Source organism: Geotrypetes seraphini, chromosome 9, assembly GCF_902459505.1.
Source record: "Geotrypetes seraphini chromosome 9, aGeoSer1.1, whole genome shotgun sequence".
In the NCBI taxonomy this organism is placed as follows: domain Eukaryota; kingdom Metazoa; phylum Chordata; class Amphibia; order Gymnophiona; family Dermophiidae; genus Geotrypetes; species Geotrypetes seraphini.
This window is the reverse complement of record NC_047092.1, coordinates 5067050-5089385: the sequence shown is the minus strand read 5'-3', so window position 1 is coordinate 5089385 and position 22336 is coordinate 5067050. Positions and strand designations below refer to the sequence as shown.

The window sequence follows — 22336 nt, the reverse complement described above, 5'->3', positions numbered from 1 at the left end:
AAACCTTTACTTGAGAAGACCAATGTTGAGGTTGGTGACAAAGGTGAACCGCCAGGATTTTGCAGCACTGCTCTACCGGGACAGGGAGTCCCGCAGCCAACCGCCCCAGCCAGCTGAGAGGATCCTTGCTGGCCCATTTAAAATCTCTGGACGGCTGCGGAGGAGACTTCCCGCCAGGGTTTTGCAGCACTGCTCTACCGGGACAGGCAGTCCCGCAGCCAACCACCCCAGCCAGCTGAGAGGATCCTTGCTGGCCCATTTAAAATCTCCGGACGGCCGCGGAACGCGGCCCGTGGTCGCAAACTGAAGGGGCATGATTTGCCCCTTTTGAGTCCCTTCGGAGCCCAAGAGGAGCAGGGAGCAGCTATATCGAATCCTTCTGCTATGGGCAAGAGGAAGGCCAAAGTAATTTCATCTACTTCGATGACGGGTCCGATGGATCGTCACCTTGTGGCCCCTGTTATGCCACAAGTAGAAGAGCAGGTAACTTTAGATATTCAAGCTGCTTCAGTATCCTCAGGGGAACCTTCACCACCTCCTCAGCCACTACTTTACCCTGGGACAGTAGACCCTTCCCTTCAGTCTGAGGGAGCAGTTTCGCCCCTACAATCATCTACAATATCGGGATTGGAGGTCTTAGGACAATCTTTAGGGGGAACTAAAGGGTTGATTCCCATTCAGATATTTACGGGGACGGACCCTGATGTCCAACCTAAAGACAAAGTGATCACCTTAAACAATGTATGGATAGTTGTCAACAGAATAGAGTCATCCTTACAAAAAACTGTGTCAAATTTATGTCAATTTTCATCTGATGTTACTGTTAAAATGAATGAGTATGAAGTTAAATTTGAAGAAACAGCAAAAAAGTTGGAAAAATTAGACCAAGTAGTAAATACTTTACAAGTTAATGCTGCTTCTAACATTAAAGATGGTATGATAATACATGCTAAATTAGAGAAACTGGAGAATTCTATTAGGGCTAAAAACCTTCGTCTTTTAAATTTTCCTATTACACATTACCTTTCTCCAATAGAACTCTTGAAAATGTATTTGAGGGATATATTACAATATGCTAATGTGGATACCTTTTGAAGTAGATATTAACCTTTATTACATTCCAAGAGTATCTAAGGAAATAGTAGAAGAAGGTGATATGGACCAATTAGTTTCACCTGATAGTTTGAATGTATCACAGTTTCTCGAATCTTCTAAAGATATAATTCATAAACGGGATACTCTGTTGGTGGCCTTCAAGATGGATCTTGAAAAACAGGCTATTTTGAAATGATATTTTTTTTAAAAAAACAAGATCTGTTTTTTGGTCAACGAGTGACAATTTTTCCAGATGTCTCGAGACATACTCAGTTTAAAAGGAAGCAATTCCTTCCGCTAAATCCCAAGTCTTTGGCAGTGGAAGCCACTTTCTTTTTAAAATTCCCATACAAATGCCTTATTTCATATGGAAGTGATAAATATGTGTTCTTTGATCCAACCCAGCTAGAAGATTTTATTAAAGGAAAACCTTTGTTAAAAGTTTAATTTCTGTTATCACTATTTTCATTTGGGAGGATGATGTATGATATATAAAATAAGCCACAATTTAGCCTGTCCATGATGGTAGATTATGTATAGTTGATTTCCTAGTTTAAATTCTGGCAACTAGTGTAATGTGGACTAGATCAAGTTGATTTATTACCTCATATATAAGAACATAAGAAGTTGCCTCCGCTGAGGCAGACTAGAGGTCCATCTCGCCCAGTGGTCCGCTCCCGCGGCGGCCCATCAGGCCCATTGCCTGAGCAGTCGTCCCAGACTATCCCTATAACCTTATATAATTTTATATACAGAGTTTTTGTGGATATTCATGAATATTTATTATTATTGTAATGAATAATCATAATAAAGAATTAAAAAAAAAGAATCAGGCATTTAGGCCTTATTATTGCCTGGTGCGACAGGATTTTTTCTTTTTTATTGCTATTTCTTGGTGCAAAGGTGCAAGACAGCCCCAATAATGTGGACTAGATCAGTACTACTAATTTTTCTGTTATATTAACTTTGTTGTTTGTATTTTGATGTATTTTTATTTTGTTATTGATTTAACAAAAGGAAATAAAGATTTTTTTAAAAAATTGATAAGGATACATTCCAGTTCCTTTTAAATGTATTGAAATAGTCGATTCTGTACCTCAGGAAAGGGATTGGGTTTACCCACCTTTTTCAGTCAAAAGCCTCCACCTGTTTCTCTCACAAACTTACCACCAAGACCATTAAATACTGGCCTATGAGCCAAAGATCAACTATCACCCACATCATACCACACATGACATTGCTACCACAGTTCCATTAAATCACACAATTATTATTTTTGCTTTCAAATTAACATATGCTTTTCCAGGGACTGGTGATATCACAATGTTATACTACATTTTCACACCCTTAAAAAAACCATAAAACAGAGTAATTTAAAAGTATCTAAATATTTACATATTAATAACACATATATACAGATAAAACTTATGCTTTTTTCTTCAAATATGGAATGATTTAACTAATTTTAAAAATTCTATTAAAATTTCATTTTTTTTTAAAGGATAAAATCAAGACACAGCCCAAAAGAGCAAAAAAAAAAAACAAAACCCTTGGGTACATCTTTCTTTCACATCTGTTCAGTTTCATATGCAGGTCATTTGCAGATTCACTGTACCTACTATACAGTCTCCTGTCCCTGCTAGAAGAGCTCAGTCTCCATACAACCAACTGCTAAGGTTTCTATAGATACACAGGCCAACATGATGAATATACTTTTTCTATACCTATGTACATATTAGTATAAATATATAGATATATATTAATTCTTCTGAATTGTAAGAATCACAAAACTGCTGTATTTTGCACAAAAATTAAGATAATAAAATCAGTTAAAATATGGAGATAACAATGTCTATTAAGTACTTTCAAGTAAAATTGTAATATTTGGGGCCAGGCAGTTAGTTCAGAGGAAGAGGATGTTATAGCCCCATATAGATACCAACATTAGAAAATTATTAGGGGGGTGGTCAATACAATGCAAACTACCTGTTCCTGGACGCAATGATGGAGCTTCCTCAATACTGGCATCATAGAACGGACTCCTATGGTCACAGGAAGGAAACTGTGGAGGCAAACATGGTCAAAGTTGAAGAGGTCATAACATTGTTTTTTTATTAAAGTAGGTTAAATACTGCCCAGGATTTTAACCTACTTTAATAAAGATTTTTTAAGACCTCTTATGATTTCCTTCCTTCAGAACCTAGCAAACTTGCCTACTTGTTTCTTGGGACTTTCCTAGGGTCATAGGTACATCATCTTTCTGAACCATCAGAAAAATTCATGTCATGTCTCGCAGGAGATAATACAGCACCTCACAATTTAACAGAAGTTTTATTCATCTGAATATGAATGCTGTGATGGAGACCAGCATGGGGACTGCTATATGTCGATTCTGGCTTCTCTCCACTATGAGTTACTGAAAACACTTGCAACTTTCTACAAAATATCTAATGGGTTATCCCTATTGCCTTTTTTAAATATAGAGGAAGAATTCTTCTGGATGAGCTTTCTAGTGTGTTACATAGGGCCCTAAAGAAACCGAGATCTATCATAGCTCTCCCAGGAAGAAAGAAATAAAATATGCCTCCAATTAACTCCAGGATATAATCATCTGAGATGTATGGAAAAGCAGCAGGGGCATTTCTTTCACTAGGACTATCCTGATTACGTAAAATAAATTAAGAATATAATAATAGATACTCAAATCAGCAGTATTAGCACAAACATTTTGAAAGAGTTCTGTTTTAAACTGCTAGCCAAATTAATTTCCTTTTTAAAAACTTTCATTTAATCCCCAAAGAAATATTAGTGTTTTCAGTTTACAAAACCTTCTCTTTCTGAAAAATAATCTGGGCTCCTGTACCAACAGTCTTCATCAGAAATCTTATTTTATATATATATATATATATATATAGTGGTGCCTCACACAACGAACTTAATTCGTTCCAGGAGCAAGTTTGTTATGCGAAAAGTTCGTTATGTGAAACACGTTAAGCGCAGTGACTAACGACTGCCTGCAGTGCCTGCGCGGAAGGATGCAATACATCGGCAGCGATCGTGGAAGCTCGGGCGACTTCGTTGTGTGAAACGAAGTTCGTTGTATGAATCATGACATGAAGTTCGTTGTGTGCAGCGTTCGCTGTGCGAGGCGTTCTTTATGCGAGGCACCACTGTATATATGAGATTACAGCATAACCACCATAAAGTCAAACCAACCAACTAAAGTAAGCCATCTCCAGTAAAGGAACAATCGTCCTCATTATGAGCATCTGAGGTTTCAGGTTTTTGTACATAGCACAGAGCAGACTGCCTTAATCACCAGGAAAACGGAGCCATTCTAAACATTAATACCTTACAGTAATCCAGGGCCTCCCAACTCTCACCAGCACTGATATCAAAAATATGTCAATGAACCTGGTCTTGCAACTAAGTAGTGTAAGCTGATTTACAGACAACATAATTTGCTTGAAGGGCCCAAGAACAAAATTTGGGAAACCTTACAGTTCTCTATATAAATGCTTCCAATTTCATAACATATTCATAAGGAGGGATCACTAGAATTAACCCTGTAAATCAATGTTCATGCACTTGCTTTTGTAGTCTGTATCTAAAGCTGCTTTAGTGCTCTTTGTGGGTGAAAGGGGTCTGGAGCAGTCATCTCTGAAGTGTTAATTATCGAGCCTTCAATCCTCAAAATGACCCTTTGAGAAGGTAAAAGGAGCTTAACTTGGTGTGTTAAGAGCACAATTACCACTGAAAATAAAAGGGGTTGGTAGTTTCAGGAACTTAGAAACCTGAGCAGATACAGTGAAGCAAGTGGCTCCTATCTGCCTGTTTATACTGCCGCGTCTCATTCTCTCTTGTTACCTTTCCTTTACCTATCATAAAGGTACTTCTGTGCCTTTCCCATCATCCTCTCATGTTCCTACTCAGCTTCCCTTCTTTTGGATTCAGGCCTACCTTTTGCCCTCAAATTTCTTATCTGTTAAAAGTAGTATATAGAAATAAAACAAAGGGAATAAGGTAATACCTTTTTTATTGGATTAACTCAATGCATTTTATGAGTAGCTTCCGAAGGTAACCCCTTCTTCTTCAGATCTATTTAAAAAAATCTATAGGTAAACCTAGAGGTTCAGAGGCAGTACAGCTCAGGTCTTCTACTCTCTACAATGGCCAGGTCCTGAGATGTATCAGAGGTGCAAATTCACAGCCCTTGGAATGAGATTATGGAGAAGTGTGTCCTTCTCATCACATAACTAACTAGATTTATGGTCCACGATTGCAGCATAACCAGAAGCAACCATGAGGCAAGGCCTCCATCCAAGGACTGGACTTAAGTTGAGAGGAGATATAAAATATGGGGGAAAAATTCCAAATTGTTGTGAATGAAAGCTCAAGGCACCTGGTTTTGACCAAACTGAAAACCAATAAGGAGCAGAAGGAAAACTTCAAGCCAAAACACCTTACCTAGACCTTACTGAAGCTTGCTATACAGTTGAAAGTTTCTATCATCTCTTTCCCTTTTACCTTATTTTTTCTCAATTTTGTGAGTATATTTATAGCTCTGGCTTATAGTGTAGGGCAGGCCATGTAGTATTCTGGTGATCTTTGCTTCCATCTTATCAAGATCCTTTATAGATGTCTTAATAACTGGATGCAGAACTTGCCTTGCTGAGAAGACTGGATGGACTATACAAGTCTTTATCTGCTGTCATTTACTAAGTTACAGAGTTAAAATGGATCTCAGAATGACCTTCATGGAGATAATATTAATGTCTTTCCTTTATACTGGTGTTTTATAATGTCTTTCCTTTATACTGGTGCTGTCTCTCATTATGCAGCCAACATTTCTCAATTGCTCTTCACAAACTGGCTACTTTGAGGTCATCAGAGATGGCTGCTCTCAGGTCTTCTTTACTCTTCTGAGGCTGCCTTTGGATTTTGGTACCTCAAATGCATGTGTTTTTAAAAATCAAGGCATAGTTAAACATCACTATTTTCTCAATTTTTTAAGAAGCAATCTTTCATTTCATCTAACTACCTTAACAAATCTACTGTTAGAAATCTTCACATTATCCATAATTGGACAAATTCTTCTATCTCTTCCAAAATCATTTAAGACAGGGTAGAACAATGAATCGCAAATTGTGTGCCATGGCACAATAGTATGCTGTGGCAAGATTCCGGGTGTGCTGTGGTGAGATACAAGTCTGCCACTACCGGCACAGATGCCAGCACCTTTCCGTTCCCCCCCTCACAATGGAGGGACTTCCAAAACCCAGCAGTTTGTCCGGGTTGTGGAAGGCCCACAAGTTTAGGGCCATGTCAGGAGGGCCTATTGAGCATGAATGGACATCAACATTATGATGTCACACACATGCGACATCAGTCGACTTTCGCACATGCTTGGAGGCCCTCTAGACGTGGCTGAGAGATTAATGTGCTGCGGTGAAAAATGTTTCTGACACACTGGTGTAGAGAATGGGGCTTACCAGTGATTCTTTGCAGGACATCACTAGAAACATTCCATTCACCTCAACTGAAAACGACAACTAGGTCTCAGAGAATCAAGCAGTTCAACAAACTTCTCACATAATTTATAACTTTTGCACACATGCTGTGTGGCTGGCATATGGAACCCTAGTGAAATCAACAGAGGCAATATCAACTGCACTACTCTGTTATCTCCTCAAGTAACGAACATCAAGTTTGCTTGGGAAGATCTTCCCCCTCTGAAACCACACTGCATAGGATCCTATAAACGTCTTTTCCTTCACCAATGTGCCTATTACTTTACCCATTACTGATGCCAAAAGTACCAGGTTTATAGCTCCAATCTTCTCCATTTTCTTTATGGGAACATACAGAAGCACATAAGAATGGCCTTATTGGGTCAGATCATCTAGCCCAGTAGCCAGTCCTCATGGTGGCCAATCCTGGCCTCTAGTACCTGGACAAAACCCAAGAAATAGCAACATTCCATGCTACCGATCCAGGGCAAGCAGTGGCTTCCTCCATGTCTTTCTCTCCAGGAAACTGTTCAAACCTTTCTTAAAACTAGCTACACTATCCGCTCTTACCACAACCTCTGGCATCGCATTCCAGCGCTTAACTATTCTCAGAGTGAAAAAGTATTTTTTCCTATGTCTGCTTGTCTCCAGTCTCTTGGAACATTCCTTGTTTTTCAGTAAGAGAGCTATGGAAAGGGCAGTCCATACTTCCTTTTGTTCCTTCTATAACCTAGAATATATCCCATAAAGGCCCCCTGTACTCTCTGCTTTAATTAAGGATGGTTTTAATTTGTTGGCCTACATACAGTTCTCTAAGCAAATACAAGGGCACTTCAAAATGTTTCCACACTTTCATATTTTTGCGGGAAATGGTTGGGACAAGAGAAGTGGTAAGAGGGTGTGTCTTAGAATGTCACATGACTAGTTGGTCAGGCAAGCCAGCTCACCTTGCAGGTAGTGATGTATTTTGCTTTCGAGAGGTTTAATAAATAGTGTTTAAAAAAAAATAAAAGTGCGGAAACATTATTTTGAAGATCTCTCTTATATGTTGCTAGACTCATGCTTAAAAATCACATGAAATACCCCTTTTTAAAAGTTTTTGTTCCTTAGATTGATTCATTTTCTCTGTGAGCTGACATTTTCAGTTTCCTGCAGCTAAAGAGGATTATTTATCTAATTTGTGAGATTCTCCTGCTATTTCCACTGTTACAAAAGACACTTCAGTGAGTTTTGCTGTCTGGAAAATAATGTAGGGAGTTCAATGGAGCTGAAATAGAAGGCCAGGAAAGAGAATGCAAGTCTGACACCAACTGTTACACATGAACTATGACTCTATATACCACGAAGACAGAGCTTTAACTTAATGCAGGACAGTTAAATCTTGGCTCATATGCAATATTCTTCAAGTGAAACAGCTTTTTCCTTAACTCATTTTCTCCACCTATTTTTTTCTATTAAAAAAAAAATCCCATGGACGCATAGAAAACAAACATATGATGTTGTCTATCATAATGGTCCGTAGTTATAAATTTTGTTTTCATCGACGCCTCCTCTTAGGGTTTAGGTTGAAAAACTGGGTTTTGGATGTAACCACATTTCTTCAGTGTGGGCCTCGAAAACATTACCTGAAAGAAAAGTTAAAAACCTTATAATAGTCAAGGTCGAAAGTGACAACCAGTGAAAATTTAAAAGTACCTAAAATCTACCATTCTCTACACCTGTGTGTGCAAACATTTTTCAGCACAGTGCACTAATCTCTGGGCCACGTCTAGAGGGCCTCCAAGCATGTGCGAAAGTTGACTGATGATGTCAATGTCCGTTCATGCTCAAGAGGCCCTCCTGACATGGCCCTAAGCTTGGGGGCCTTCCAAAACCAAGACAAACTGCTAGGTTTTGGAAGTCCCTCCATCGTGTGTGGGGGAGGGGAGAGGGAGAGAGGTGCTGGTGTCTGTGCCTGCAGTGGCAGGCTTGTACTAGAGAATGACACGGGAACAAATTTGTCCCTGTCCCCGCAGGAACTCAATTTCCCCGTCCTGTCCCCGTGAGTTTTGTCGTTGACCCTGCTCCATTCCTGTAAGCTCTGCCTTAGCCGCACAAACCTCAAACACTTACGATTTTAAAGTGTTTGAGGCTTGTGCAGATGAAGATGGAGCTTGCAGGAATGGGGCAGAGACAGGAAAAGAACTCTCCGGGACAGGACAATTAGTTCCCATGGGGATGGGGAAAAATTTGCCACGATGTCAATCTCTAGCTTGTACCTCACCACGGCACACCCAGAATCTTACCACAGCATAACTATTATGCTTGGCCAAATACTCCTACGCCATGCCCCCACCCGGTTCTGGACCCACCATTCCACTGACCCCCCCCAACCATCCCCTCCATTCCCCCTTCATCCCCCCCAAAAAAAGGCAAGAGGAATGCCCACTCCCTCCTGCCACCGGATGCTCCTCCAAACCTCCCACCCTTGGGGCCTTAGGCATCTGAGCGAATCAGGGCCTTAGGCTTTTCCCCGTTCTTCTTTCCAGCTCCTGTCTATCAAAGCTATGGGGTGGGGTTCAGGAGAGCATCCGGCGGCAGGATGGAGTGGGTATCACTCCTGCCTTTATCTATTTTTTTTTTTGAGGGGGGGGTCGGTAGTGCGGGGCTTCCAGGACTGGGTGGGGGCATGGCACCGGAGTATTTGGCCAGGTAGGAGGGAGTAGGCATCCCTCCTGCCATTTTCACAGCCTTGGGGGGGGGAGATTCATGCTGCCGGTTCATGGGGAGGTCATTGGGGAGGGCCAACATTGGTGGTGGGGGACTTTTATGGGACAGATATTTTGTGTTTGTAACACACGCAAAATATCTGTGCCATTGAAAAAACCCCCACAGTTACTGACAGGTCTCTAGACCTGTCATTTTTTTCTGATAGTTAAAACCCCCATTTTTTTTTTTTTTTACATAGCCAAGCATTTGCAAAGGGTTTTAGATAATTTGCATGGCCAAACCAGAAAATGGGCGATTGAGGGGAAAAACACACGGTGAGTTGTTTTGTGTATCGGGTCGGTAAAAGCAATCGTTGCTAAAGCTGTGAAAACAGGTTTAGGGATGATCACTGTCTTTAGTGCATCTAGCCCTTAATGCAGTGCTATAATGATATTCTTAGTTTTGTTTGCCATCACTTTCAAATAAAAAACAAAGTAACATAGCTGGCTTTAAGAAAGGTTTGTTGGACAAGTTCCTGTAGGAAAAGTTCATAGTCTGTTATTGAGAAAGACATGGGGGAAGCCACTGCTTGCCCTGGATCAGTAGCATGGAATGTTGCTACTCTCTGGGGATTCTGGAATCTTGCTATTCTTTGGGGGTTTTGGCCAGGTACTAGTGACCTGGATTGGCCACCATGAGAACGGGCTACTGGGCTTGATGGACCATTGGTCTGACCCAGTAAGGCTATTCTTAGGTTCTTAATATGTAGAAATAAAACAAAAACATAAAGGAAAAAAATAGATTAGAGATTAACAGCATCAGCATGCTGCACTGAAAACATCAACATATTATAGTTCAAATAACAAACATCCATGGCGCAACTCTGGTCGCCATATCGCAAAAAAGATATGAGAGAATTAGGAATGGTTCAAAGAAAAGTGATCAAAATGATTAAGGGCATAGAACTCCTCTCATATGAGAAAAGGCTAAAGGAGGTTAGGGCTATTCAGCTTATAAAAGAGATGGTTGTAGGGAGATATGATTGAGGTTTACAAAATCCTGAGCAGTGTAAAACAAGTTCAAGTGAATTAATTTTTTACCCTTTCAAAATTTACAAAGACTATGGGACACACTATAAAATTACAGGGAGATACCTTTAAAACAAATAGGAGGATGTAGTAACAGTGGTTAATGTAGACGGGCTTAAAAAAAGTTTGGACAAGTTCCTGGAGGAAAAGTCCATCGTCTGCTATTAAGATAGATATGGAGGAGGCCATGTAAGATACCCAGTCTAGTGAGGTTCTGAATTGCCATCCAAAAGACAACTAATTATTGTTTTGTCATCTGCAAATCTGATACCGTCACTCATCACTCCTAGCTCCAGAACATTTCTGTTTAATAGCACAGATCCTAGTGCAAAGCCTTGAGACACCACTACCAACTTTCTTCCAGACCATTAATTCCTACTCTGTTTCCTATCTGTTAGTTTGTATCCATAAAAGGGAACTGCCTCCTATCCCATCACTGATTTCCTAAAGACTCTCTCATGAGGTATTTCTGAAATATTGTCTGAAAATCTAAAGCTATATCAGCTGGCACTGTATCATCCACTTGTTTACATCTTTAAAAAATCTAATTATTAAGGCAAGACTTGCTTTTCCTGAATCCATGTTACTACAATCTTGCCTTGTTGGTTCATGCTAGTTACCAGTAGGCATGTCATTAAAACCAACATTCAAATAGGTTACTAAAAAGGATTTGCTAAGTGACTTCAGATGTCCTGATCATGGTCCTGATGGAAAAATGATGTCTTACCTGATAATTTTCTTTCCATTAGACGCAGCAGATGAATTCAGAGACTAGTGAGTTGTGTCCATGTACTAGCAAATGGAGACAGAGGACTGAATTGAACTCTTTTATTGGATGGCAGGTCTCCTGGTCAATCAGTATTGCTCATGACAAAGCAGTAGGAATAAATATAGGCTGTAAAAATCTCCTTTCACCAACTTCATACAAATTCAAAACGCATACAACCATCAAAGAAAAAAAACATGCGCTCACATAAAATACTGAACCTTAGATGTGCTAAGGCCCAATTACAAATAGGGTGGGACTCTTGATTCATCTGCTGTGTCTAAAGGAAAGAAAATTATCAGGTAAGACATCGTTTTTCTTCATCAGCGCCAGTAACAGATGACTACAGATACTAGTGGGATGTAGTAAAGCAGTTCTTAAATAGAGAGGGAAACAGACACCGCCCCTGAGAAAACTGAAGCCACATCAAGACCAAAAACAAAAGTGCCAAAGACCAAGTCACCGCTCTACAAAGTTCCATCAACGAAGAGCAATGTGACTTAGCTCCAGAGGAGCACCACCTCTACTCCTCCGATATCAGTTTGCATGAAAGAAGATATGCTGATAAATTAGACTCCCAAAACTATCACATCCCCATAGATGCCACAGAGCCCTTTTTTCAGCCCAAGAAAGGAACAAAAAGATTCCCAACATGCTGAAAATCTTTGGAGTATTGAAGTCTCTACAGATACCAATGAAATGTAATGACTGAAACCGAGGTCCACAATCCTATTCCCGGAAGGATGGAAGAATGAGCGTTTGAAGAAGATGCAACCCGGACCCAATCTTGGGAAGCAAGGATGGCACTAAATGGATTAAAATGCCCACATCTGAATGGCATTGAAATGGATCCAAATAATACAACACCTGGAACTCTGACACTGCAGACCGCAAACACAGTCTTGAGTGTACTGTCATTGATACTGCCCGCAGAGTCACACAGGAAGGCTCGAAAGGCCAGATCATAAATCCACACTGGAGTGGAGTAGATTGAAGAATGGAGAGGAACCAATGAAAATCCAGCATGAACCTGAAGAAGCACCTTACCTAATGAGTATCTTGAAGAGGAGTCTAGGGGGCTCATGCAGTTATCTGCCATCGTCCTCTACATCACAGTTCTTCAACCGCCGGTCCGCGGACCGGTGCCGGTCCGCAGAAAATTCCTGCCGGTCCGCGCAGGACCGGCGAGATGGACGCTGTTAAATTTCCTGCCCCGGTGGTGTTCGCGGAAATCTTCTGTTCCTCCCAGCCTCGGGCGATCAAGACAGGCTGCCGACGTCGGGCATTCCCTCTGTGAGTCTCGCCTATGCGGAAACAGGAAGTTGAAACAAAATAGGCGGGACTCAGAAAGGAAAGATCCCAATATCGGCAGCCTGTCTTGATCGCTGCCCCTGCCGAGTCGCCGAAGAGGGCCGCGGGGAAAGTGCAGGCAGAGAGGAGATGGTCAGCGTGCGCGGGGAGGTCAGCGTTTCGATTGGGGCCATCAGCAGCGATTGTGCTGAGAGTCTGTCCACGTGCAGGATGCGGCAGGTAGGGGCCTCCGGCTCATCTTGGGCGGCAGGGCCTGCAGTGCAAAGCTGTTTTTGCCGGCTTGGGGGGGGGGGTCGCGAATGTGCAGGGAGCCTTCAACAGTGGCTGTCTCCTCTCCTAGCAGCTCTGTACTTACCAGGGCAGTTATTCACTTTGGCAACTTCCTCTTTCCTCAGAGGCGGCAACGGACCCAAGGCTGCCTAAGTAAATCACTGCTGCAGGCAAGTACTGAGAGCTGCTGGAAGGAGAGGAAGCCACTGTTGGAAGCTAGGAAGCTGCTGGATGTAGAAGGAGAGATGCTACTGGGAGGGGAGGAGGGAAAGGGATAGGAAGAGAGTTAATGTTGGATAGGGGGAAGGAGGGAAGGGAGAAGGGAAAAAGGAAAGAAACAGCTGGCAGGGAGATTACAGGAGGGGAAGGGGATCAGGGTGGAATGGAGATCAGATGAGGGAAAGGGGAGAGACAGAGGAATGAGAAAGTAGAGAGAGATTGATGCTGGAAAGGGGGTCAGCAGAGAAATGAGAGAGGGATAAAGATGCTAGATCTGGTGTAGGAGAGATAAAAATGAAGAAAGCAGTGAAGCTGGAATGAAAGATGTAAAAAGGAGAGAGGAGGCACAGGCTGGATGGAAAGGGGAGAGGGGCATAGAAAGAAGTCAGATACATATGGAAGGGGGAGAGGCCAGACAGTGGATGGAACAGGCAGACGCTGGAAGGAAGAGTGGAAAGAAGATGAAAGCAGAGACCACAAAATGTAGAAAAAAACATTTTATTTCTATTCTGTCATTACAATATATCAGATTTGAAATATATATCCTGCTAGAGACATAACTGGGGACTGCAAAGCCTAACACTATTCCTATCATGTGTGACTGCAGTATTCTGTTAGCATGATATTTCTGTGTAGCATTCTGTAATAATTTGGCTTGTTCCGTTTTCTTGATAGTAGAGGGGATATATGTGAAGGGGAGGGGAGACAGGGGTTTTGTTGGTCCTTGCTCTGAATATTTATAAAATGACAATTGTACAGAATATTGTTTCTTTTTATACTTTAATAAAATACATTCAATATAAAATCATAACTGAGGCTTGTGCAGATGGGATCAGATGGTTTGTGGGGACCGAGCTTGCAGAGATGGGGCGAAAATGTGTTTTTTTTTATTTCGGTCTTAGTAGTTTGCCGGTCCACAAAATAATTATTTTATTTCTGCCGGTCCACGGGTGTAAAAAGGTTGAAGAACACTGCTCTACATTAATATGGAGTTGAAGCTACCCTGCAACATACAGAGTTCTAGAGAAGATGGTGAGCTAGGTGGCATTATATAGGAATGCACTGGAGCAAAAAATGCGATTGGTATTATAGAAGGTGATGGAATGGTTCCCGCTTTAAAAGAATAAGTTATGGCAACTGACACCTTACAGATGGCTACTGTATCAGATGTAGAGCTGAGTAGGCTGCTGCCAAGGCCACTCCTTTAAACGCAAATGGCGAGATACGTCTGTGGTCATACATATACAGGCACTTCACAACCCCTGTTTGAAGGCATCTGTTGTGGCTAACGCCACCTTGGATGACCGTAGCAATGATTCCATACTTGTGAGTATTACCTGTAAGCATGCCTGTGAATGTCCACTCTACAACTCCAGTTGAAGAAAGTACGCAGGTAAGGCTAGACTCAAATAGGGCACTGGTCTTTGACCTAAGGGCTGCCGTGTGAGCGGACTGCTGGGCATGATGGACCACTGGTCTGACCCAGCAGCGGCAAATCTTATGTTCTTAAGTAGAATGGTGAACCAGAAACATGTTCCCTCTTCACAAAAAGATGGAAATGCCTGAAGTCCTCTGCTAAGATGGTACTTATGACTAGAGAATGACACAGTGGTTGTTACCCGTGGCTAGGCGGGGGTAACCCGCCGAAACGGTGACCAAAAAAAAAAAAGGTCACTGCGAGATCGGGGACAAGGCCATTCACTGCCCCGTGGAGCGGTGAATGGTGAGCACGCGCAGTGAACGAGCATGTGGTCTGGCAGCCTCCTCTCTCCCGTTGGCCGTCCGGCCATGCATCTCCCTCCCTCCCTTTCTCTTACCTTCTCTTGTGGCGAAACTGGTGATTTCTATAAGGCTATGCGCTGTATTATAGCTGGAGCCTTGAAGTCGCATCGCGTTGCCTGCTGGAAAAGTCTCTACCGATGCAACTTCCTGTTTCCGGTTGCATCAGAGGAGACTTTTCTAGCAGGCAACGCAATGCGACTTCAAGGCTCCAGCTGTAATACAGCGCATAGCCTTATAGAAATCACCAGTTTTGCCACAAGAGAAGGTAAGGAGGGAGGGAAATGCACAGCTGGCCGGCGGGAGGGAGCTGCTGGACTGCGCAAAGGGTGCTGGGGGTGGGGGGATGGAGAGAGAAGACGCTGAAGCAGCCTGAAGGGAACTGGGGAAGAAAGAGAGGTGAGAAGACGCTGGGAAATGAGGAAGAGAGAGTGAGGAGAAGACGCTGTGAAATGGGGAAGAGAGAGTGGGGAGAAGACGCTGGAAGGGAAGAAGACAAAGATGCCAGACTATGAGGGAGCGGAGGGAAGAAGATGGGTGCCAGACCAATTGGGGGGGAGGGGTGAAGGAAGTTTGGGAACCATTAACTAAATTGTAAGGATTGATTTATCTATATAAATAAGGAAAACATGCACATCCTGGGGAGGGGGGTGTTTTGGCACTGTTTAAGAGGTATAGATAGGTTGTTTACAGGTAATTATATGAGTTGTTGGTTAATTGGAAATGGGTGGGGGAAAATAAGTCTTGTCATTATTTCTATTAAGTTTGTTGTGCTGTAATGTTAATATTGTATGTAAATGCATCTTCTCTTGTGCACAATTGTAGTTTTAAAAATGAATAAAGAATTTATTAAAAAAAAAAACAACCACCAAAAGAACCAGAGCAAATGGAAGACGCAGAGAGATGGCAGACATTGGATGGAAGGAATTGAATGAGAAGATGAGGGAAGCAGAAACCAGACAACAAAGGTAGAAAAAATGTATTTATTTAGCTTTAGGATAAAGTAGTATATTAATTGTGTTTATAAAAATTTATAAACAAAGCCCTGTCAGCTGAACATATCTTTCTTTAGTTCAGCAGCCAGAACTTTGATTTATAAGGAAGGAATAAGCTAAATATTGCAGTATGGATGCTGCGGGGAAGGGGCGGTGAAAGGGACAGCAGGGATGGGGCGGTGAAGGGGACGGGGTGGTGAAGAGGATGGGGGGATGGGGACGGGGCAGTGATGAGGACATAATTTTTCCCCGTGCCATTCTCTACTTATGACCTAAAACGTTCTGTGAGGCATAGGTGTGTTAAGAGCAGGCATGATAACTACGTTGCCCTATATCCTTAGTAGATAGCCAGATGCCCCCCCCCCCCCTTTGAGGCTGATGAACAAATTGACTTGCAGACTAATCAAAAAGCAACTAAGGAAAAGTATCCTTCCGGAGATGGAAAAAGGACCCAACGGAGGAAAATCTCCAGGCGCACAGGAAATGCCAAAAGGAATGCCACCGAGAGGTTAGAAAAGCAAAAGGGAAATACGAAGAGGGGCTGGCCAGGGAGACGAAAAACTTCAAGGCATTCTTCAGTTACGTAAAGGGGAAGCGACCAGCGAGAGAGGAGGTGGGGCCGTTGGACGATGGGGATAGGAAGGGAGTGATTAAGGAGGATAAAGAGGTAGCTGAGAGGTTGAACACGTTCTTCTCGTCGGTTTTCACGAGAGAAGACACATCTAATATACCGGACTCAGAGGAGCTCATGAGTGGGGAACAGGCTGAAAAATTGGAACACATAGAGGTAAGTAAGGAGGATGTCCTCAAACAGATAGACAGGTTAAAGTGCGGCAAATCGCCGGGCCCAGACGGAATCCACCCAAGGGTTCTAAAGGAACTAAGACAAGAAATAGCGGGCACAATCCAGCATGTTTGCAACCTATCCTTGAAAACTGGAGAGGTACCAGAGGACTGGAAATTGGCGAATGTCACACCTATCTTCAAGAAGGGATCGAGGGGTGACCCCGGGAACTACAGGCCGGTGAGCCTGACTTCAATTATAGGGAAGATGGTGGAAGCTATGATCAAGGACAGTATTTGCGAGCACATCGAGGGAAATGGCCTACTGAGAACAAGCCAGCATGGATTCTGTAAGGGAAGGTCATGCTTAACGAACCTTCTGTACTTCTTTGAGGGAATAAGCAGTCGGGTGGACAATGGGGAACCTATAGACATCATTTACCTCGATTTTCAAAAGGCTTTCGACAAGGTGCCACATGAAAGGCTGCTTAGGAAGCTGTGGAACCACGGGGTGGGAGGGGATGTGCACAGATGGATCGAGCACTGGTTGTCGGGTAGACTGCAGAGGGTCGGAGTAAAGGGACAATATTCTGACTGGCGGGGAGTCACGAGCGGTGTGCCACAGGGATCGGTGCTGGGGCCGTTACTCTTCAACATATTTATCAATGACCTGGAAAAGGAGGCAAAGTGCGAGGTTATAAAATTTGCAGATGATACTAAACTGTGCGGCAGAGTTAGGTCCATGGAGGAGTGTGAGGACCTACAAAGGGACCTGGACAAACTGGAAGACTGGGCAAACAAATGGCAAATGCGCTTTAACGTGGAAAAATGCAAGGTCATGCATATAGGGAAAAAGAACCCATTGTTCAACTACAAATTGGGGGGGGCATTGTTGGGAGACAGCAGTCTTGAGAGAGACTTGGGTGTGATGGTGGATGAATCATTGAAGCCATCTGCACAGTGCGCAGCAGCCTCGAAGAAAGCCAACAGGATGCTGGGCATCATAAAGAGGGGCATAACAACCAGGACACGGGAAGTCATCATGCCATTGTATCGAGCGATGGTGCGTCCACATCTGGAATACTGCGTTCAATATTGGTCGCCGTACCTCAAGAAGGACATGGCAGTACTTGAGAGAGTCCAAAGGAGAGCAACGAAACTGGTAAGAGGGCTGGAACACTGCCCATACGCCGAGAGGTTGGATAGGCTGGGGCTCTTCTCTCTGGAAAAAAGGAGGCTCAGGGGAGATATGATAGAGACCTTCAAGATCATGAGGGGCATAGAGAGGGTGGATAGGGACAGATTCTTCAGGCTGAAGGGGACAACAGGTACGAGGGGGCATTCGGAGAAACTGAAGGGAGATAGGTTCAAAACAAATGCAAGGAAGTTTTTTTTCACGCAAAGGGTCGTGGACACTTGGAATGCGCTACCGGAGGAAGTGATCAGGCAGAGTACGGTACAGGGATTCAAACAGGGATTGGACGAATTCCTGAGGGATAAAGGGATCGTGGGATACTGAGGGAGGAGCTGGGATGTAACACAAGTATAGAAAGCTAACCAGGTAATAAGTATAGAAACCCAACCAGGTCGTGCATGCGCAAGACCAGAGGGTTAGGACTTCGATGGGAAGATAGGACTTCAATGAGAAACCAAGGTGGCAAGGGAGCCCCTTCTGGTGATTCAGACAGGTCGTGACCTGTTTGGGCCGCCGCGGGAGCGGACTGCCGGGCAGGATGGACCTATGGTCTGACCCGGCGGAGGCACTGCTTATGTTCTTATGTTCTTATGATGCTGAAAGACATTGGAAACCCCTCTAGATACACAACCTGTACCACACCACAGGCCACAAATAATTGCGAGTGGAGCAGCAGTGAAGTCGATATAAGACATCACCACAATACCGACGACGCAGCTTCTGCTGAATGAATGGTAAACCTGCTGTGTAAACTTGCAGACTTGTTCAATACCCTGAATAGGAGAAAGTTGTAAATACACTGTAGAAGCAGACACTGACTCCTCGTTGTAGAGGATGCTGTCAGGAAGGAGCAAATGAAGACATTGGCGCTGTCCAAAACCAAAACTGCGTAATAAGAGGAGACCGTCCTACACATAGCAATAGAAATGGAAGTGAGGAAGCCAAGTGCCAACAGGAGGTCTTCCTTGGGATAGCCATTGTGCACCCTCTGAATGTGCTACTATGTGCCACCCCTGTGGAAGTGGCTCCACACCAAACCAGAGGACAGCTTCAATATGGATTTGATTGCCACAGTTATCATGATAGATCTCTGTTTCTTTTTGTATTTTTAAATTTGAAATTTTATTGGTTTTCTATTTCATAAAAGCAATCGAACACATTGCATACATTAACAGTATGAAGAGGTTATCCCAAGCTTCTCCCTAGAGCTCATTTTAACATCCCTCTTTACAGGACATCCTTAACTGAATAAGCTCAGAGCTATTCTCCTCCTGTCTTATTGAACTTTTGACATTCTTGTCTGTTTTTATTAGCAGCAATTTTAATGTACACAGCGTAGGTACTTCTGATTCACAGTATATCAAATTAAATAAAGTTGAAACTAGGGGAACTGTGACTCAGTCTTGCTTCTCCAACTAAAGTCACCTTCAGCCTCTGTTTTACTAATTACTGCATAATAAGTTTAGCTTCAGCTGACTTTTAGGTTACCATATTTGAAAGTAATCTCACTTTCAAAACTTAATTCCCTAGTAATTTATTTTAACAGAAAAGAACAAATGTTGCCACATCAGCTGGCCTCTTGTAAATCTTTAAAGCCTAAAGCTTTCTAAGGTCAGGCTACCTGGGAAACTCTGCAGACATGATGAGTGCATTCAGTATTATATACAGTATGCATACAGAAAATAACCATACCTGTATGTGAGACAGAAACATCTGTTTTCTCTTCAGACTCAGCTACTCCTGATGAGAAATGAGAAAGGAAACAGTGTAAATATGATTTTTAGAGCAGCATGGGCGAGTGTCAGGTTTGAAATTGAATTTAGTTAAGTCAGAGGCCATGCCTTTCAGTGGGTATAATTATGAAGATGGGTTGACACCTTTCCCTCTCCTGTATATCTTTTCCTGATGATTTGAAAGCTAATCATAAACTACATTAAGTCCGGGCCGCCGATTTTCTTGGATCTGGGAACGCTTTTGGCTGGACCTTACACCTCATGCCCGTAGTAGATTATTGAATCTGTGAGAGTGACCTTCTGTTTTTCGACATGGCACTGGACTCCTAGGGGTTGGGGATGGGTGGGGGTGTGTGGGGAGGGAATTTCTGTGTATTGGCTGACTTTGCTGATTTTTTTGATTGTTGACATGCTTTGTTGTTGAAATTAATAAAAAATATTTGAACATAAACTACCTTAAGTTAGTCCAATAATTTTTTTTTTTGGTTTTATTTCTACTTATTATCTCTCAAAAAAGTAACTTACAGACTCGTATATCTTGGGGTTTGTATTACCAACGATATTATGAAAAGCGATCATGAAAATTTTCACATATTGTTGAGAAAATCACAGAATATATTGACCCTATGGACTAGATAGACTACCTTTAACTTGAAGGGATCATATAGCCTTGTTTAATGGTATTGTTTCCAAAATGGTTGTGTATGATGCAGACCTTCTCAATGTATATGACTAATAAGGATTTAAGAACTTTTTATAAGATATTAAGAAACTTTCTCTGGAATCGTATAATGCTAGCACAAATGATTTTGCCTATAGGACGAAGAGGTCTAGCCCTTACTGATTGATTTGCACAGGTATAATGTTGCTTGTTTAATGAGGCATTTAGTGGATTGGATAAAAGAAACTCAATTCTATACTCCTGTATATCTTGAGCAACAGTTAATGTTTCCTACGCATTTATTATATTATTTACTTGCTCAGAAATCTTATGAGATCTTTCCTTTCAATAATGATTTATTCATTCATTCAATTTTCTATACCATTCTCCCAAGGGGGGATCAGAACAGTTTACATGAATTTATTCAGGTACTCAAGCATTTTTCCCTGCCTGTCCCAGTGTGCTCACAATCTGTCTAATGTATCCAGGACAATGGGGAGATTAAGTGACTTGCCCAGGGTCACAAGGAGCAGCATGGATTTGAACCCACAACCTCAGGGTACTGAAGCTGTAGCTTTAACCACTGCACCACACAGTCCCCTTCCTACTAGAAGACATCCCTTATTGAAATCAATGAGACAGTGCTGGTAGCAATAAGGAGCCAGGGGACGTCTGAGAGAAGGGGGTGATGCTGGACCACATACAGAAAGGAGGAGGGAGGTATTCCACCCTCCACCTCCAAAGTATGCACATGATTATACTTCCTGTAAAGTTTCTCTAGCTGGCGATATTGGGATTACATGTGTCTCATATAAATTTTCATTTTTCTCTATTATCATATCTCAATATCAAAATAATTAAAATAAAAACAAAATGTGCTGCTAATTCCATTTGTTTAGTGCTCAGAAAATGGCTACTAACGTAAATCTGTCTTAGATTCATAGCTGCCCTGGATAAAGTGATATTGAGATTGATCAGGAATTTGGGAATTAGTCCAATAGCTTGGATCTTATTCTTAAATCATTTTTTAAACTCTTTTCTCAGTGCCAGATATATATTAGGGCAAATTGTGTGGTATCTGTGGATGTGGAATTAGATAAGCTCTGAAGGATTATCTTTCGATGACGGAAGTTCCCTTCTGTGGCCATAAAGTGACCATTTTCAGATATGTATAGAGCTCAAAGAAAGGTTTCTTTTACAACTTAAAACCCAAGTCTTGCTTTAAGGACAACTATTTCTCTGTTCTTTCCATGTAATTTACTGATGAATGTGATATGCTTTTTGTGAGTCAACTCATCTGGAATTTTGTAAAAGTGTACTGAGGTCACAGCTTACCGTTTCCTTTTGTGTTGTACTATTTTAACATTAGATTAAATGCTGGGAATTGTGTAACTAGTTTGACATATACGAGCCTGAAGAAATATTAAATAACAATTTTTCTCTTCACTGTAATATGGGCTATATACAACATTATAAGCTTCCTATGTGATACCTCCGATAGTTCCTTGTCTTAATTAACCTACGGAAGACACCCATATGGACTTTTCCTGCAGCCATTTTGTTTCTCTTGTTTTAAACTTATGGTGCCAATAGCTTAGTCTGAGACTCCTGAAAGGAGCTTAGGCTTGGCAAAAGCTTGGATGGAGAGTGGTAGAAAACTGGAATGCTCTTCTGGAGTCTGTCATAGGGGAAAACATCCTCCAGGGATTCAAGACAAAGTTAGACAAGTTCCTGCTGAACCGGAACGTACGCAGGTAGGGCTAGTCTCAGTTAGGGCACTGGTCTTTGAGTGGACTGCTGGGCATGATGGACCACTGGTCTGACCCAGCAGCGGCAATTCTTATGTTCTTATGTCCAGCCAGGACATACACAGGACCATGCACATACCTTAGTGGTATTAAGACTGCCATCTCCTCTCATATAATCTTTTTTTTCCCCTCTTTTATGATTCAAGAAATTGAAAATGAGGTAAAAGGAAAGTAGAGCCATTAAATCTGAGCAATAATATTGTACTGAATAAGGAAACTTGCTATGTTTTCCTTAAATATGTGCTTATTGAGACATGAGATCTATTAGGCAACTACTGTTCAATTATTTGGATTACAGTATTCAAAAAATACATTTTTGGATTTGATCTGCTTGCTTTGCTAGAAGGAGATATGGAAGGAACACTGTGTCTGTATTTTCTTGTATTGCTGCCAGAGAAATGTCTTACTGTGTGGTATTCATTACTTTAAAGGGAT

The 22336-nt window shown here is 42.1% G+C and overlaps 1 protein-coding gene across 7 annotated transcripts in view; it reads right to left on the bottom strand.

Moving 5' to 3' along the window:
- Positions 1–2189: 2189 nt before the first annotated feature.
- The window catches only part of BEND7 (BEN domain containing 7), a 103643-nt gene continuing 83496 nt past the window's right edge, over positions 2190–22336 (bottom strand). For 5 of the 7 annotated variants that reach the window (XM_033957853.1, XM_033957851.1, XM_033957857.1 and 2 more), the window contains 2 exons: positions 19392–19439; positions 4152–8230 (listed from right to left, as the gene is read on the bottom strand). In XM_033957853.1, the coding sequence (XP_033813744.1) occupies positions 8166–8230; positions 19392–19439 (113 nt within the window). In that variant the 3' untranslated portion in view covers positions 4152–8165. Of the gene's footprint in view, positions 3158–4151; positions 8231–19391; positions 19440–22336 lie in introns of those variants that run through there. The other 2 variants (XM_033957854.1, XR_004540593.1) reach the window with 2 other exon arrangements.